The 17,160-nt window shown below is 56.1% G+C and overlaps 2 protein-coding genes across 2 annotated transcripts; both read left to right on the top strand.

Moving 5' to 3' along the window:
• Positions 1-11: 11 nt before the first annotated feature.
• On the top strand, positions 12-413 carry LOC119106989 (tRNA-specific adenosine deaminase 2-like). The gene has a single exon (XM_037230333.1). The coding sequence runs from the start codon at positions 12-14 to the stop codon at positions 411-413; it is 402 nt and encodes a 133-aa protein (XP_037086228.1).
• A 3,280-nt stretch (positions 414-3,693) lies between these two features.
• Positions 3,694-16,920, top strand: LOC119106987 (tetratricopeptide repeat protein 39C). The gene is made up of 15 exons (XM_037230332.1): positions 3,694-3,796; positions 4,494-4,627; positions 5,449-5,586; positions 5,936-6,022; positions 7,620-7,740; positions 8,607-8,698; positions 9,620-9,636; positions 9,695-9,797; positions 10,264-10,361; positions 11,283-11,451; positions 11,614-11,704; positions 12,035-12,142; positions 13,118-13,241; positions 14,191-14,338; positions 16,529-16,920. Exons 1-15 carry the CDS (start codon positions 3,775-3,777, stop codon positions 16,667-16,669), a joined length of 1,593 nt encoding a protein of 530 aa, XP_037086227.1. The 5' UTR covers positions 3,694-3,774; the 3' UTR covers positions 16,670-16,920.
• The last annotated feature ends 240 nt before the right edge of the window (positions 16,921-17,160 follow it).

Here is a 17,160-nt window from a genome sequence, read left to right as displayed (position 1 = left end):
TCGGCTGTGTGATGGTGCGCGCCGGCCGCGTGCTGGCCACGGGCCGCAACACCGTCAACGCCACCAAGAACGCCACGCGCCACGCCGAACTCAACTGCGTGGATGCCATCTATCGGCAGTGCGGAGCGGCTGGCGTGCCGGCAGCGGCCGTGTGGGGCGCCACGGACGTGTTCGTGACTGTGGAGCCGTGTGTGATGTGCGCGGCGGCGCTGGTCCAGCTGGGCGTGCGCTCTGTGAGGTACGGCTGCGCCAACCAGCGGTTCGGCGGCTGCGGCTCCGTGCTGAGCGTGCCCGGCCGGCTGCTACCCACGGACGCCACGTTCGTCCAGGACGCCGAGCGAGTGGACGAGGCGATCGCCCTGCTCAAGGAGTTCTACAAGGGCGACAACCCGAACGCGCCGCGTGCGGAGTGAGGGGTTCGGCGAGTGCATTGATGCGTTTTGCCTGGGGCAGTGCACATCGTGGCTAAACTGGCACATGTCGCTGCCAACCTAGCGTTCATTTGAGTGGCCGGTTTGGTTCGCATTCACGTTGGGGCATGCGTATTTTGGTCTCGGAGGGGGGGGGGAGGGGGCATGCTGGTTGTACGAGCAGCCCTCTTCGGAGGACTGAGCCACTGTCCGCCGCTGCAGTGTCGCCGGGTGACGGTCGTCGGCTCGGGCCGCTGCAGTGTCGCCGGGTGACGGTTGTCGGCTCGGGCCGCTGCAGTGTCGCTGGGTGACGGTCGTCGGCTCGGGCCGCTGCAGTGTCGCCGGGTGACGGTCGTCGGCTCGGGCCGCTGCAGTGTCGCCGGGTGACGGTCGTCGGCTCGGGCCGCTGCAGTGTCGCCGGGTGACGGTCGTCGGCTCGGGCCGCTGCAGTGTCGCCGGGTGACGGTCGTCGGCTCGGGCCGCTGCAGTGTCGCCGGGTGACGGTCGTCGGCTCGGGCCGCTGCGGTGTCGCCGGGTGACGGTTGTCGGCTCGGGCCGCTGCAGTGTCGCCGGGTGACGGTCGTCGGCTCGGGCCGCTGCAGTGTCGCCGGGTGACGGTCGTCGGCTCGGGCCGCTGCAGTGTCGCCGGGTGACGGTCGTCGTCTCGGACCTGCACATCGAACGTTCGACGGACATGCCAGATGGCCGGCCCATGTGGTCGCTTCAGGCCGGTAGCATAAAATAACAGCCAGCGTGCTACAGATTGTGGGAGCACCGCGATACCAGGCCATATCGAAAACGGTGCGCCGGGGAATCAGACCTGAGGTGTAGCCAGTCGCTCTAGCAGTGAGGAGCTTTGTAGGTTTTTTGGTGACATTGTGTCATCTGTAGTCCGGCTGTTCCCGGAAATACATTGTCGTTGGTAGATTGTCGGCGGCGTCGCCACGTGAACGGCATGGTGTAGGCCAAACCCTTGACTACACGACAGCGCACCTGATCACGGTCTGATGACCTTAGGCTCTCGTAATGCGTGATCCATGTCCGAAGAACTACACAGATGTTGGAGGGCTGCTGAATACGGACTACGGCATCCTGGAAGAGCACGTAAGAATATATGTGACTGAATAGCAATAGATCAGTTCCTGGACTGGGCTCGCGCCGTTCTCAGAGTTACAGGCCTACCTGAGTCCCCGGTAGACGAGCCGGTAGCAGCCGGCGGACTCGCAACCAAGCGTGCTACCGAACCCCGCTATATCCATGGGGTGGGAGGAAAGTAGACAAATCTGCTCAACGACGGAAAAGTCACGAGGTCTGCACGCACGCATGTCTGCTTTTTAGAGCTGCTTATGAGGCGCAGCAGGCAAGTGACTCGAAGTTGCACAATTATGAGGCGTCTGGTGTTGATCTAAGGACAATTTCATCCCACTCATGGTGTAGGTGTGGGCGGCTCAAACGACCAAATGCGTTTGACGAAATCGCCCGCAAAGTCCACTCTCAGAGTAATGTGGACCGCTCGGGTCTTCTCTTCTGCCGCTCTGACTTGATCTCAGTGACTGCCTGCAGCTACCTTCATAGACATGGTCTCTCAGGTGTCCCCACAGAGAGGAGGCGACTGATCCACTTATCACCGAAGTGATTCTGGAACCACTCTTGATCCTTGGGAACAACAGGCATGGACCCTCCTATTGAAGCCATTGCGAATGGTGCGCTTCTATGTGCGTACCTGCCCAGATGACACCAGGGTTTCTCCAGGACTTCGATATACTACCATCATTTTCCTTGAACCAGACTCGTCCGACAAAACCATGGCTGCGTGTCGCTATCCATACGGTTCATTTCACTGTATACAGCTACGGCGTGCGGCATGTCAAATCTGCCCGCCGCCGACCTCATGTTTTTTGTGGAGTTGTGGCGGTGGTGGGGGCGGGGGAGGGGAGGACAGCGTACGAGCCGGCGGTTTCTTGCGGCTTTTGGCACGGCCGCTCTTTCTGGACATGCGCGCCAGGATGATTAATAGGGGGTGGCCCTGTGATACGCCGACCCCATCGGGGGAAAGGCTACGTCCATACGGATATTCAAACATTCACGGCGTTGAAACTTTATCGGCCTGGCGCACCGACAGCTAGGTGCTGGGCGCCTTCGCCTCTACGCTATGTAAAGCCGGCGGAGGAATGGTGGGCATGTAGGTAGTTAACAACCCTGACCCTTTTCCATGTGCATATAACTTTGCCTTGCATCTAACGCAATTTCAGGAAATGGAGTTCTTCAGAAATTTTGAGATAACACATTCGCATATCAATCCTAATTTTTCGTTATATGTCGTACTCCCTCCGTACTGGCATCGTTTTGTCTCAATATGCATACCTAATATTCGAGGGTGTCACTTATAAGTGGTGTTAAGACGCGTGCTGGCCTTAACTTGGTGTTCCTCTACGTGTCTAGCGATCAATTTATTGGGAAAAGCAGATCGATCAATGCGTAGCCTCAGAAAGCAGGTTAAGTCAGGTTAAGAAGGACGCGTCGTAGTTGGGTTCATGTTTCGGTAACGCCTTTATCTTGCATGGCATCTCTACGCATTCCGTAAGGGCTACTAGAAATTTCTCATGATTTCTCATGATCATTTCTCATGATCATAGAAATTTCATCGAGTTTTTTTCTCACGGCGAGCTAAGTGCGCCACAGGTGATTTAACCAATGAGTCCTGGCGGGCAGCGATGGAGGCAGGCCCACACGTTGCGTAGGTGAGGGCTCCTCGCGAGCAGCACGAGAGAAAGTCCTACGTGGCACGTACGCAGCTTGTATGGCCTTGTGCCGAAGGTCCCTTTCCAACAAAAGCAAGGGAGCTGGCTGCCAGTCGATCGCTCCACGACCAACAGATGAGATAGGAAACACTTTTAAGCGTCGCTGGCTGCTGGTGAGAGAAGCGGTGCAGCATGTGCTAGGTACAAGATTCGCGACTCTCAGAACGTGAGATTCCATTCTCAGTTGGCTGCCAGCGACTACAGAAGGCGAGGTTCGCACGTATGTTTCCGAGAAAAATGACATAAAATGAGTGGAAATAACCTGAAGGTGATAGCACGCAAAGGATATAGCGCACAGAGCACATGGCACATAAAGCACATACCACGTAAATCTAACAGAACAAAAAGGCGACTTTGTGGCAAATATCCTTGGATATGCCCGCACATAATTTATTCCCCTTCATGCGTCGCTACAATTTCGGCGCAAATGCGACAAGTTCCGCCGAAAGTCACTAAAATAGCTCTCATTGACTTCGGCTACCGAGGCATTGGTTTTGGTTTTGCACTTGGTGGGCTTCGTTAAGTTATTTTGCTGTTTCGGTTTGGTTGGGAGTGGCTAGGTAATGCTGAGTACTTCATCGAAAGGTTAAGGTGCCCTGCGTTGAATATGTGATGCCTCGTAATATGAGTGAAACATTTGTGCCCATTTGGACGCTTTTAATTTGGAAGCGCATGTCTATGGAGTACCTGACAACCCCACACTTGGCGCCTGTGCGATAGATCAACATCAAACCATCCCCATTTTATCCTGATTGGCCAAAAATTCATCCTGGTGTGAAGCCAGTGACTTTTGGTCACACCAAATCCTCCCAAAAATGCAAAACCAAGAACAAAAAAGGGTTGCTGAGGGCCCCATACCACAATCCTTCAGGACATCACCAGATAATCTTGTCCAGTTAATGTTCCATACTTAACAGAAAATGGTGACCTTGGCTGTTGTGGATTGGGTCACATAACCAAAAATGCCTGAAACCATAGGCAGATGTATTGGTTGAAGTGTTAGTCTACATATATGAGACCAAATAAACTATTGTACAGGCTAACCTATGGCTCTTTTGATGCCCTCCTTGTACCCATAATATCCCAAGTTTTTTCCTTAATTAAGAATTTGTTTGCTTTGATGGACTGCCGGGCAACAGCATGCATGATGCCAGTGACAAATTTGGCATATTTCATGTTGGCACATGGCTGTGACTCCCATACAGCAGAAGTGATGTGAATGGCTGTGATGGCTGTGACTCCCATACAGCAGAAGGGCTGTCTGATCATTGTTAACCCACAGAAATGAACATGGAGCTAGCAAGGGAAAGCATTGATATGTTTCTGAACAACCGTGTGGTGGAAGCTGAAGAACTCTTCCGTCATCACGATGAAAACTGGCATGTCAGGATGGCACAGTGTTATGCTGCTGTCATGGTAAGTGCCCTTGCTGCTCTTTGGCATAATGATGATGCAAGTAAGGACAGAATATATTATGATCCAGTATTGTAAAATAATGTTTTTTATGGCAGTGGTTGAGCTGATTTGTCATGCCAGTAAGACTGAGATATTTTCTCGGTCAGGAAACATTACTGGATTTTCTTGTGATATGAAAAGTAGGCCCTTATGTTGTATGCACATTTTTCAAGTCTTATGTCATTCATGAAATTAATTACATGATCAATATCTCAGTTTTTAAGGTTTGCCTCTGTCTTTTGATTGGATGGCTTTTTATATCAGAGCCAATGTTGAGTGGTGTGTGGCACATCAGTCTGATCTCACTAACTGATTATCAAAGTCCAGTACAATTTCATAATGCTACAACAAAAGCTTAACATGCTGTGGTGTTTGGCACTGATCCTTCTACCCTGTGACATTACCTGACCTCAAATGTGAATGTTACCACTTTTTGTGGTGCATCTTGGCATCTAAGGGGGCATGAATCTACCTGGAACTAATCTTGCCACATGAATCCAAAAGGCAGTGCTCTAATCATACAAACTACCAATCTAGAGACTCTTCTCTGTACAATATTGATTGTGCTAGGAGCGTAAGCTAGGAGCTTAGGAGCTGAGGAGCTTAAGTGGGGCATTTCTACCATCTTTGAGTGATGAAGTGTTAAAAGTCTCCTGAAGTCATGGGGTAGTCATCTGGAACTATTTACAAGACTAGGGACTACATCACATTATTTATGTGGGTTAGTGGCACTCATCCAAGTTCCCATCAGTGAATAATCTGGGTTGATGTTTTACCAACAGAGTGCTGTTGTGACATTTGAAACAGCTCAGCTGGAGCAGACACTGCAACTGCTGAAGGTGACAGAGAAGGCTGTGGCACCTGGCTCCGGCCTTGTCAGCCAGCTAAAGAGCAAGCTGAAGGGCACTGAGCAGCTCCAGGCATGTCACGTCTTCTGTTGCATGTGATCACATCATCCCACTCAACATCCCCATAAAGAGGGTCCCATTTTGTGGACACCGCATACCACAGGCTGCCACACAAGTGCCGCAGGCTGCCATAGGCTGCTTCAGACAGCTCAACTGTTTATCATAGATGGGCTTAATGGGAAGGAGTTGGTGCAAACCTTCACAGTCTGTAGTGTACGGCTGAAACAATAGCATCCATCCAGCCCAGCAGGCTTGGTCCTGTCACTGGAAACTTCCATTGGCAGGCTCGCACTAAGGTGCTGCAAAGCTGACAACATAGCCCTTCCATACGTCCATTGGTAACCACTGATGTCCGTGGCAGGAGGCGGAAGTGGTGGAGCTGCTGGAGCGGCAGATCGTGGTGGCCGATTGCCAGGTCTGTGCTGCCGTCCTCAACTTCCTGCAGCAGGTGAGGTCAGCAAACAGCAGACCGCTGCCAAGGTCCTTCACTGGGCTGCTTGCTGCCACATCTTGTGCTTCATCTATCCCTTCATCTTTCCCTTTGGCGCCAATAGTTTGGAGAGGAGTGCACTTCATAAGCCTTTGTTGGATGACATAAGAAATATGCACCCCAGATGTGTGGTTACCCATAACCATTGTTAAAGAAGCCTTGCAGTTGCTTTATGATGACACTGGATCTGGACTTCCAATTTGTATCTGACAGATGCTTGGCGGAGGCAAACACAAATGTCCTACATAACATGTAGACAAGGCCATCTTGAAGAGGGTGCTCCTTTTTGAAGATGCAGAAGCAAGCTTCAGATGTGGTGAATTTAGCTCACTTTCGACTTTTAGCATACTCTAAAGTGGAAAATACTGCTCTATATGACACAAGTTCTCTAGCGAATATGCCCCCTAATACTTCATGGTGTGATTGTGTCATCATACCTGGCACAACATTGTGTAAAGGGAGCTTTCCTCATTTATGCGGGGTTTCGAACTAAAATAGCTATCTTGAAGACGTTTGGTGCCATCCACAATCCTGCCTTTCTGAAGACGAAAGCCCGTCTAGTTTCTGAGCCACACGCCCGCGAAAATGGGGAAGGTATATCGGGAAGAGTATTTCATTCAGCTTAGCACTCATGATGTCATAACAACGTCATTGAAATCCTACCATTTCATATGCCATGCGGCGATCAAGGCCAATAAAAATATTATTGTCGAGGCGTTCATATCTGGTGTTCGTGAGCGCGATCGTCAGATATAACGGCCGGCAATGGGTTCACAATCAGTGTTGTGCAAGGCGCGACGACGTAATCAACGACAACGACGACGTACTTATTATAGCAGCATAGTTACTAAACAGACAATTTTGCAGTCTCGAGTGGTCTTTTCCACTTGAAAAGTATACCAATTGTTGTAAGTGAGCTTGTTTCATCATATTTCATGCTTGCTTCAATATTTTCCAATTTGAAGCACTCCCAACAGCCTACGGACGGCCGTTATATCTGAAAATCGTGCTAACGAACGTTAGATATGGACGACTGGACAGTTATATATTCCCAGGCCTTGATTGCTGCATAACCAATGAAATGGCAGGATGGAAATGCTATCATCATGGTGTCATGGATACCTGGGTGACCTTGAAATAGTCTGCACATCTTCATGGGCTCATCAGCTCAGAAATAGAGGAGCTTAAGTGTGGCAGCGCTGCTAACTGCACGGAATGATGTTCTAGGTGACTGTTTCAGTTGAAAACTGCATACAGATGTGGAACACTCCCTTGTAAATCTTTTGTCTCTGTTCTGTTGGAAGTCTCCGCTGGGGTGCCGGTAGTGTAGCGTCTGGAAAACCAGAGGCATGGGCTTTGATTTCCCGCGGTATCCGCCCTTCCTGCCAGGGTGAGAGGCGGGCGATGCCATGTAGCCTTAGCAGCTGAGCGCGTCATTAAGTCGCGGGAAGTCTCCTCTATGGTCCTCTCGGTGTGGTAAGCTGGTACCTTGGGGAGGCCCTCGCCACGCTTCTCCTCCCCCGGTGTAGTGAGTCGGTCCCCTCCGCTCTGGCAGGACCTGGGCAGCTGTGTGAAGGGCAGCTGGGGACTGCGGCGCGCCTGGAAGACCTACGACAGGATCTACGGCCAGATCAGCGCCATGTACCGGCAGGTGCAGCAGGAGGTGCCTGTGGACGGTGAGCGCCCGTCGCCCGTCTCGTCCGGGCCGTCCCGTTACCAGCGTGCCTCCGCTAGACAAGTGTTCACGGGCTTCGGATCGGGGCTGTTATGAGAGCGGTAGTCTTATTTGGTTTGCGTCAGTCAAGTTTGCAAGGCGGCAGCTGTCGCTAGCAGCTGTATCATTTAACTCTTGCGTAGGAAACTCAACGGTTGTATACCACGGTGCAAGCGTATATACGCTAACGCCCGTGAGAACGACTGTTACAGCAACAGTCGCGGCGATTGGGCGAAACAGAGCCTGTCATCAGACTATGCAGGAGCAAGCGTTAGGCTTTCTGATGATCCTTGTGCATGGGCCGGCGCGGGTGATGGTAGGGCCGTTGACGTCGGGGGGCACGTGTGTGCTCTGTGCGGTGTTCCGCGGTTATCGTTGTAGTTTTTGCTGCAGTCGCATTCCCGTTGCTTTTGCTTACTCAAACGCTAGAAGCGTTGTTTGGACGGTGAGACGGCCGTTGCCGTACGTGTGGTTGTCGATCAGAAGCCCCGAGCTGTCGATCTTTCGCCTGCCTCACCGATGATTTCACACGGGAGTGCATGGGCGCTGCATGGCCTTCAGCAGTCGATGCGCCCTAAAACCCCACATCATCATCATCATCATCATCACACAGAAGTGCGCGTCGGACGCTGGCGTGTTTCCCCCTCCCCCTCGATGCTCTGTCCGCGACCCGGCGCCGGTCGCGTAAGCTTCACACCCCCTCGACGATTCCACATTGATGATACAGTTTCCGTGGGCTGTCCCGATACTGTTGGCACGAGTCCTGTGCTGTGATGACGCCGTTGATCCGGTGCTCGGTCGTTGACCCGGCACCATTGTCGTCTCAAGCGGCCGAGCCGGGTGAGCCGGCCGGGTGTGAGCCGCCGCCGCTGCCGGCGCGCCCGCTCCTGCCCACGTCCTCCTCCTCACCGAGCCTGAGCGCGGGAGCGGCCGCTGGCGGCGGCGGCGGCGGCCTGCGCCGCTCGGCCACCCGGCTCCGTGTGGACCAGCCGAGGTGAGGGCGGACACTGGAGAGAAAAGGGGGAAGTGAGTGTATCTGAGGTGAGGGAGGACACCGGAGGGGACAGGGGGAGTAAGTGTAGCTGAGGTAAGGGCGGACAGCGGAGGGGACGGGGGGAGGGGAGTGAGTGAGTGAGTGAGAGTAGCTGAAGTGAGGGAGGACACCGGAGGGGACAGGGGGAGTGGGTGTAGCTTAAGTGAGGAAGGACACCTGAGGAGACGGGGAAAGTGAGTCTAACTCAGGTGAGGGAGGACATCGGAGGGACAGGGTCCGGGGGGGGGGGAGGGGGAGGGGGGGAATGCGTGTAGCTGAGGTGGCGGCAGTCGCCGGCGGGATCGGGTCCCGCGGGAACATGTACCTTTGGACGGGAGGAGAGTGTGAGCTATCTGGATTGAATGGGATAACTGCGAGCCCGGCTTGATTGATGCAGACCTCTTGGGGAATGTGTGGACTGTTATGGACGCCCTGAAAAATTGGCTCTGAGCACTGAATATTGGACAGAAAGGGCGGTATGGACCAGCAGTAGTGAGCGTTGCATTGGCCGTGAACGCGGGGTAGTGAGTATGGTCGCGGGGATGGGACCACGGTTTGAAAAAGAACGCATCGGTCCGGGGACATACGTTGGAAGGGGAAGCGTGGACCAGCGTGAGCGAGTGTGAGCCATCACAGTTGATGCTGGTATCTGGAGGGAAAGTGGGGCAGTCGGTGGTCAGGGAAGTTAGTGTTGACAAGAGCGGTGGCCTGCCGTGACATCTGTCTTACGAAGGACCCGTCAACGGAGGGAACCCCACCCGCAACACTGCGACGGCGGCTCGCGTGCCGGGCGGCCGCGGGCGCCCAGGCGTTCCTGCGCTGCGGGTGAGGTGTGTGAGGTGTGTTTGTTTGTGTGTGTGACGGGCGCCGCCGGCTGTTGCAGCGCGGTCTCGGCGGAAGCTGTGCGCGCCCTCATGGGCTCCGTGTCGCTGGGCTACGGTCTGTTCCAGCTCTGCGTCTCACTGCTGCCGTCCAAGTTCGTCAAGGTGTGGAGCCGCGTGCTACTGCTCGCCCCCCCCCCCCCCCTGCCCGATGTTTTTAGCGCGAGCACGGCGGCCAGCGCGGTGCCCGCGGACTTGATCTTCCGCCGTAGCGTTCAGCTGCTTGGAACTCAAGCATTTGGCCGTTTGGTGTTTGCTCAGCCAGCATTCGTACCCACCCAGTGAGCTGTTGTGGTGAGAACATTCAGAGGAGGCTTCCGGGTAGCCATGATACAGGGCTTTTATATACCTCATTTTTTGTCCCATGTCTACGGAATGATGCGATGACGGCACTGCTTTTGGGCAGCTCTAAGTACTCACAACAGAGTGGCGCTTGTTGTCGATGGGTGGTGGTTGAAGCCGAATGCAGCTCAGGCATCACGATGCTCGGATCAAGACGCTGCAGACCGGCACGCCGAGCGGAGGTGACGGACACCGCCTGACCTGACTCCGAGCGGCGTTTTCTTCGCAGGTGGTCCAGCTGCTGGGGTTCCAGAGTGACCGGTCGGCGGCGCTGGCGGCGCTGATGTTCTGCAGAACCTCGCGGGACATGAGAGCGCCGTTGGCCAGGTACCTGGTCGGAGAAATCGATACTACTGTCGTCCTCATCCGTGTTGGGATATTGTTGGTGTGACAGACGTTAGTCGGAGGGGACATTCGCCATGCGATGGATTCGTCGGGCGATAGAGCTGTGCTGATGACTTTGACTGTCATGCTGGTTTTTGGACGGTGTTATGTGATCTTGTGATTTGGTTAAACAAAGTGATCGGGCAGCACGCCCACTTTCTCCATGCCCGGACATCTCGCCCGTTTCCGTCCGGACGTCTCGCCCGCTTTCGTCCGGACATCTCGCCCGCTTCCGTCCGGACATCTCGCCCGCTTCCATCCGGACCTCTCGCCCGCTTCCGTCCGGACATCTCGCCCGCTTCCGTCCGGACATCTCGCTCGCTTCCTCCACGCCCGGACATCTCGCTCGCTTCCTCCACGTCCGGACATCTCGCCCGCTTCCTCCATGCCCGGACATATCGCTCGCTTCCTCCACGCCCGGACATCTCGCTCGCTTCCTCCACGCCCGGACATCTCGCCCGCTCCCGTCTATGCCCGGACATCTCGTTCCCTTCCTCCACGCCCGGACATCTCGTTCCCTTCCTCCACGCCCGGACATCTCGCCCGCTCCCGTCTATGCCCGGACATCTCGTTCCCTTCCTCCACGCCCGGACATCTCGTTCCCTTCCTCCACGCCCGGACATCTCGTTCCCTTCCTCCACGCCCGGACATCTCGTTCCCTTCCTCCACGCCCGGACATCTCGCCCGCTCCCGTCTATGCCCGGACATCTCGCCCGCTCCCGTCTATGCCCGGACATGTTTTTTCCCTCGGACTACTCAGCCTGACGCTGCTGTGGTACCCCTGTAGTGGTATGTCTGACCACCTCCTCTGGCGCTGCTGTGGTGCCAGTCGGTGATGTGTCTGACCACCTCCCCACCCTCCAGCCTGGCGCTGCTGTGGTACCACTCGGTGGTGCGGCCCCTGCTCTCGCTGGACGGCCGTAACGTGGCAGCCGGCGTGGCCACCTCCGAGCTCCTGCTGCGGGAGACGGCCGGTCGCTACGGACAGGCGGCGCTGTTCCAGTTCTTCCGCGGCCGCGTCCTCCGCCTGCAGGTAAACACCGGCGCCAGCGCGGCCCCGTCAGCCGCGTGTGGGTGTCACGCAGGACATTGCTAGCCTTCTAGATGCAACTGTGTTGATCATGTAGTCGCTCCCTGGTTGTTGGACTGCCCCGTTACGTCAGATCTGTGCGTGAGAACAGCCCTGGCGTTGCAGTCGGATCTGGAGGGCGCCATCGCAGCCTATGAGGTGGCAGCTAGCCAGGGTCAGCAGCAAGAGGTGCGACTGCTGTGCCTCCATGAAATAGGTCAGTGCGACGAATGCGACATCTGTTGTGGGAAAACGGGACGATGGATTACTCCCGGACACTTTGTGGGCTGTGACGCGTTTGTATTTGTTTTACACAGCTTGTAATGGATAGCCCTTAGACAGCACGTAGCATCGTCGAGGCCGTATAATTTTATTCGGATGCCCGATTTTGGAATTTGTGACAATTCGGATTTTTCATCGCGATTTTGGCTCAGCTCACTCCCACGTCGGCCATGCGAGGTGTTTTGTGAACAGCCTGATGGCGAGTATTCATTGGCACCGGGCCGATCGGTCGTGCCAGTTGGTGACGCGCCTGACGTCTCTTCAGGCTGGTGCCGGCTTCTGCAGCTGGACTGGGTCGGCGCGTTCGTGGCGTTCTCCGAGCTGGCGCAGCAGTCCCGCTGGTCCCGCGCCTTCTACCACTACTTGGCCGCTGGTGAGACTCCTCCGAGCGCCTGCTGGAGGTCCGGGGGGGGGGGGGGGGCTCCACTCCCGGTCCGTCAGGACTCACCCGAACACACCCTCGCACTGTGCAGCGCTATTCGCTATCTCAGTGCGTTAGTCAGCCCACCTGCACGTACGTTTGGCATGCGGTATGAGATGTGTAGATTTGAAATGTTTGCCTGCCTGCTGGCATACCCGGGTATGGTTCTGGCTTCCGGAGTGGAGTTTAGCCACTCGTTGTTATGTGCTGCTGGTACCAGGTATGTGATTGTCATGTTTGGCTGGCCTGGCTGACAAGCACAGTTTTTTTCTTCGCTTCTGCGGAGCTCCCAAACTACTGTCATTAATGAACTCGTAGTGGGTGATGTATAGACTGTCAAATCAGATATTTGGTTGTTATTGTTAGAATATATGCTGGCCGTCTACACCTAGACATGCTTTGCCTTGGCCTTCTTGAAGACGTTACATTACTGTGCGGTTTGGGTGCCAAAAGTGTTTGCGCGCCCGTTTTCAACGGTGCTTCGCTCTGAATACGGACGTTTTACCGCCAGCTATTCCGTTACCTCACCGACTGCCAGTCTTCCCCAGTCTGCCCCCAGCTCTCACGAGTGCGTTCCGCCTTGGTGACGTCAGGTCAGGTCACCCTGTCGGCCGGCGTGCCATCTCCCTGTCCCCTCACGCCATCCCCGTGCCTCTCCCCCAGTTTGCTCGGGCGCCTCAGGTCAGGTCACCCTGTCGGCCGGCGTGCCGTCTCCCCGCCCCCTCACGCCCTCTCCGTGTCCCTCCCCCAGTCTGTTCGGGCGCCCCAGGTCAGGTCGCCCTGTCGGCCGGCGTGCCGTCTCCCCGCCCCCTCACGCCCTCTCCGTGTCCCTCCCCCAGTCTGCTCGGGCGCCTCAGGCGATGTTACCCTGTCGGCCGGCGTGCCGTCTCCCCGCCCCCTCACGCCCTCTCCGTGTCCCTCCCCCAGTCTGCTCGGGCGCCTCAGGCGATGTTACCCTGTCGGCCGGCCTGCTGTCGGCCGCGCTGCCGCCGGGCGCCGGCCGGCCCGACCTGGACGCCTTCCTGCAGCGACGCACGGCGGCGCTGCGGCAGCCGGCGCCGCCGCCGCTCGCCCAGCTGACCTGCCGTCTGCACGCCTACGAACTGCTCTACCTGTGGAACGCGCTGCCCTCCTGCCCGCCGGCCGTCTGGAGCACGGTGCTAGAAGGTGAGAGGCGCGAGTGCGGGGGACCGGCGGTCGTGGTGCTGCCCTCCTGCCTGTCCGCCGGCCGTCTGGAGCACGGTGCTTGAAGGTGAGAGGCGCGAGTGCGGGGGACCGGCGGTCGTGGTGCTGCCCTCCTGCCTGTCCGCCGGCCGTCTGGAGCACGGTGCTTGAAGGTGAGAGGCGCGAGTGCGGGGGACCGGCGGTCGTGGTGCTGCCCTCCTGCCTGCCGGCCGTCTGGAGCACGGTGCTTGAAGGTGAGAGGCGCGAGCGCGGGGGACCGGCGGTCGTGGTGCCGATTCTCATTTAGCATCACGACCTACCGAGTGGGGATGTCTCCAAAGCAGCATTGCGCTTCAGGCTTCTTGTTACTTGTTATGATATTTTCTGTTCTTTCTTTAAGGCGTTTGTTTATTAAGCTAGAATAGCCAGGGCGTTGGGAACGCTCGAGGGCTGAATCTGCTGCATTGCTATTTCGTCTTTTCTTAATTTTCAGTCCCCCCACCGCCGGCCTGCCTATTATCACTCGTGATTGTGATAGTTGGGTCCCCTGCCCTGGCGTGTGGCCAGACGACGCGCTCTGCCTCCCCTCCACCCCGCCTCAGTGGGCGGGCCGAGTCCGCTGGTGCTCCTCTGCCGCCTGTCGCTGACCCGCCCCCACCCCGCCCCAGACAGTAGGCGGGCCAGGCTGTTCCTCTGTGTCACCTGGCGGGTCCCGTTGCGGTGACGTTCTCTGCTGGTGCTCCTCCGCTGTCTGCCGCTGACCCCTGCCCCGCCTCAGACTGTGAGCGGGCGTCGCTGGAGTTACCGGCGCTGGCGGCCGTGGCGCACCTGGTGAGCGGCGGCGTGCTGGACAACACGAGCCTGCAGCAGGCCGAGCGGCACTACCGGCGCGCGCTCGTGCTGGGCCGCGACGACCGCAGCCGGCCGCACGTGGCGCCGCACGCCAGCTACGAGCTGGCGGTCATGTACTGCGGACAGCCGCAGGTGAGGCGGCCCTGCGAGGCGGTCACGCAGTGGCGGCGGCACTGGGCGCCATAGGCATGGGGATGTCTCAAAAAGTGTGTGGGGCAGGCTCAGGGTATACTTAGTTATTTATTACTGGGAAGCAAGGCCGCCGCCCCCCCTCCGATGACCAAGGGTGTGTGGGTGGATAATTAGATGTCATGTTTGACATGCCATATATATATATATATATATATATATATATATATATATATATATATATATATCTACAGTTGTTTCCCACCTGTGCACAATCTTGCCTATTCGACTCGTCTGTGCCATTCGGAATATAGAAATATCCAGCTTTACAGTGTTATTCGTCTACTTTTCAACGTTGTTCTCTGGGGAGGCGAAATTCCACCAGCGGGTAGGCATTTTGGGTCATTGGTGAGGCATCTGCCTCCACAGAATAGATGCCAAGGCACGACCTGAGCAAAGGCTGATCAAAACTTACAATCAATGGCCCACAATGTGCCCGAGTTTTCATACGCCTAGGTTTCGCCGGTTGCTTTTCAAGGGATAATATTTGTCGCAGCATGTTAGCTGCGAACCAATTTGGAGGCCTCGAGTGCCAGCTGTCAAAAACAGTGTGGCAAAAACCATAAAACTGGAGTTTCTCCAGCAAGCAATGAAATCACAAAATTAAGGGCCTTCTTTCAGGTATTTTTTATCTGAGCCCTGCTCCCGTGCGCGGTCGGCGGCCACTCCCCTGGCCCGGCTATCCCACGCATGGCTGACTACGATCTGATCGTACGACTGCTTTTCTGCGTGTTCATGGATCAACATCACTACTTATTGGTGTCAAGCATAGATTGGACTCCTGCTACATCATCTGTTGTCGAATTTTCTGCCCTTTACACCACACCGCAGCAGAAAATAAGCTTTCGGGTAGCTGCCTGCCTTAGGTATGAGTTTAGGTCCAGCGGGTATTCATTTGCCCCTCATTTAACATAGCTGATTTCATCTGCTTTTGTATGCAGGCAGGTCATAGCCGGAGCCATGCCGGGGGGAATGTTTGATAATGATGACACTGATTAAAAATGTAATGAATTAATTTTAACTTGATGATGAGGACGGATTAACCTTCATGACACCGAGAAGTGGTGCTGGCATCTGGTGGTGGAACTACAGGATCAAAAGTAGAATATCTACTATTCCTGTTGCTGTAACTGTTAATTCGACTTTGGAACATCCTGAGATCCTTTGGGTTGCTGAGATTGCGAGCGTGTAAGGCTTAAGACAGTTGATGTTATTTGTTTTACTAGTCGATTTGGGAAACAACATTCTCAGGCGAATAGGGTGGGTGGGCCCTTGTCGTTTTATAACCTCATTTCGATCCACTCCATCCAACACTTCCGAGACCCCTTGCGTAAGTAGAGCACTACAGGGCACATTATCATTACCAGGGCTAAAGGCCATTCAGTCGTAGCGTGGGCTATGTTCCGGCTGCTGTTCTGGCATTGCTGTCATTTGCATTGTCATTGAATGCAAGTCATTGAATTCATGTCAATCATGCAAGTCATTGCTGACCATGTCTGATGAACGTGTATGTTGATCCCATCTCCGTCGACCCGTCTCTGTTGACTCCATCTATGTTGACCCATCTCTGTTGATCCCACCTCCATTAACCCGTCTCTGTTGACCCCATCTCTGTTCACCGGGCGTATGGTGACCCGTCTTCATTGACCCGTCTCTGTTGACCCCATCCCGGTTGAACCGGGCGTCTGGTGACCCGTGTCTGTTAATCCCGTCTCTGTTGAACCGGGCGTATGGTGACCCGTCTCTGTTGACCCCATCTCTGTTGAACCGGGCGTATGGCGACCCGTGTCTGTTAATCCCGTCTCTGTTGAACCGGGCGTATGGTGACCCGTCTCTGTTGACCCCATCTCTGTTGAACCGGGCGTATGGTGACCCATCTCCGTTGACCCGTCTGTGTTGATGCCATCTTTGGTGACCCGATGACCCCTGTTGACCCGTGTCTGGTGATCCCATCTCTGTTGACCCGGGCGTCCGGTGATCCGTCTGTTTTGATGCCGTCTCTGGTGACCCGGTGACCCCTATTGATCCGTCTCTGGTGACCCCATCGCTGTTGACCTGGGCGTTCGGTGATCCGTCTCTGTTGATCCCGTCTTTGGTGACCCGGTGACCCGACCCTGCCCTCTCTCCGCACAGCGGCGGGCCGAGGGCCGAGCCCTGCTAGAGTCGGCCCGCGACGCCTACAAGGACTACGACTTCGAGTCGCGGCTGGGCGTGCGCATCCAGTCGGCGCTGAAGCGGCTGGAGAAGGTCACCAGGGAGGAGAGGGCCAAGTGAGCTCACATCGGCCGGCCCGGTGCGCGGCGCCGCAGTCGCCAGCGCTTCAGGATCGGCGTGAGGCCACCAGAAGGCGGTGCCGACTGCTGCGAGGCCCCGTGCCGAAACTACACGTAGGTCCCATCGTTGGAGGTTGCTCCTCAGGTGTGGGACAGCGGTGGGTGGTGAGAGGACGGCGGAGCACCGGGATACAAGACGGAGCCCGGATAACACCCTGCAGTGAGGCCTGGGGTCAGACCGGGCTGAGGGTCGCGCGTCAGGTGTGCTGCGGTGCCGGCCGTGGCGCGGCAGGTGCCGGCCGTGGCGCGGTAGGTGCCGGCCGTGGCGCAGTAGGTGCCGGCCGTGGCGCGGCAGGTGCCGGCCATGGCGCGGTAGGTGCCGGCCGTGGGGCGGTAGGCGCTAGCCGTGGCGCAGTAGGTGCTGGTTATGGCGCGGTAGGTGCCGGTTGTGGCGCGGTAGGGGCAGGCCGTCGCGCGGTAGGTGCCGGCCGT

The sequence above is a fragment of the Pollicipes pollicipes genome, unplaced genomic scaffold (genome assembly GCF_011947565.3).
Source record: "Pollicipes pollicipes isolate AB1234 unplaced genomic scaffold, Ppol_2.1 Scaffold_6575;HRSCAF=7793_pilon_pilon_pilon, whole genome shotgun sequence".
In the NCBI taxonomy this organism is placed as follows: domain Eukaryota; kingdom Metazoa; phylum Arthropoda; class Thecostraca; order Pollicipedomorpha; family Pollicipedidae; genus Pollicipes; species Pollicipes pollicipes.
The sequence above is the reverse complement of the archived record's forward strand: the minus strand, read 5'-3'. Positions and strand labels throughout refer to the sequence as shown.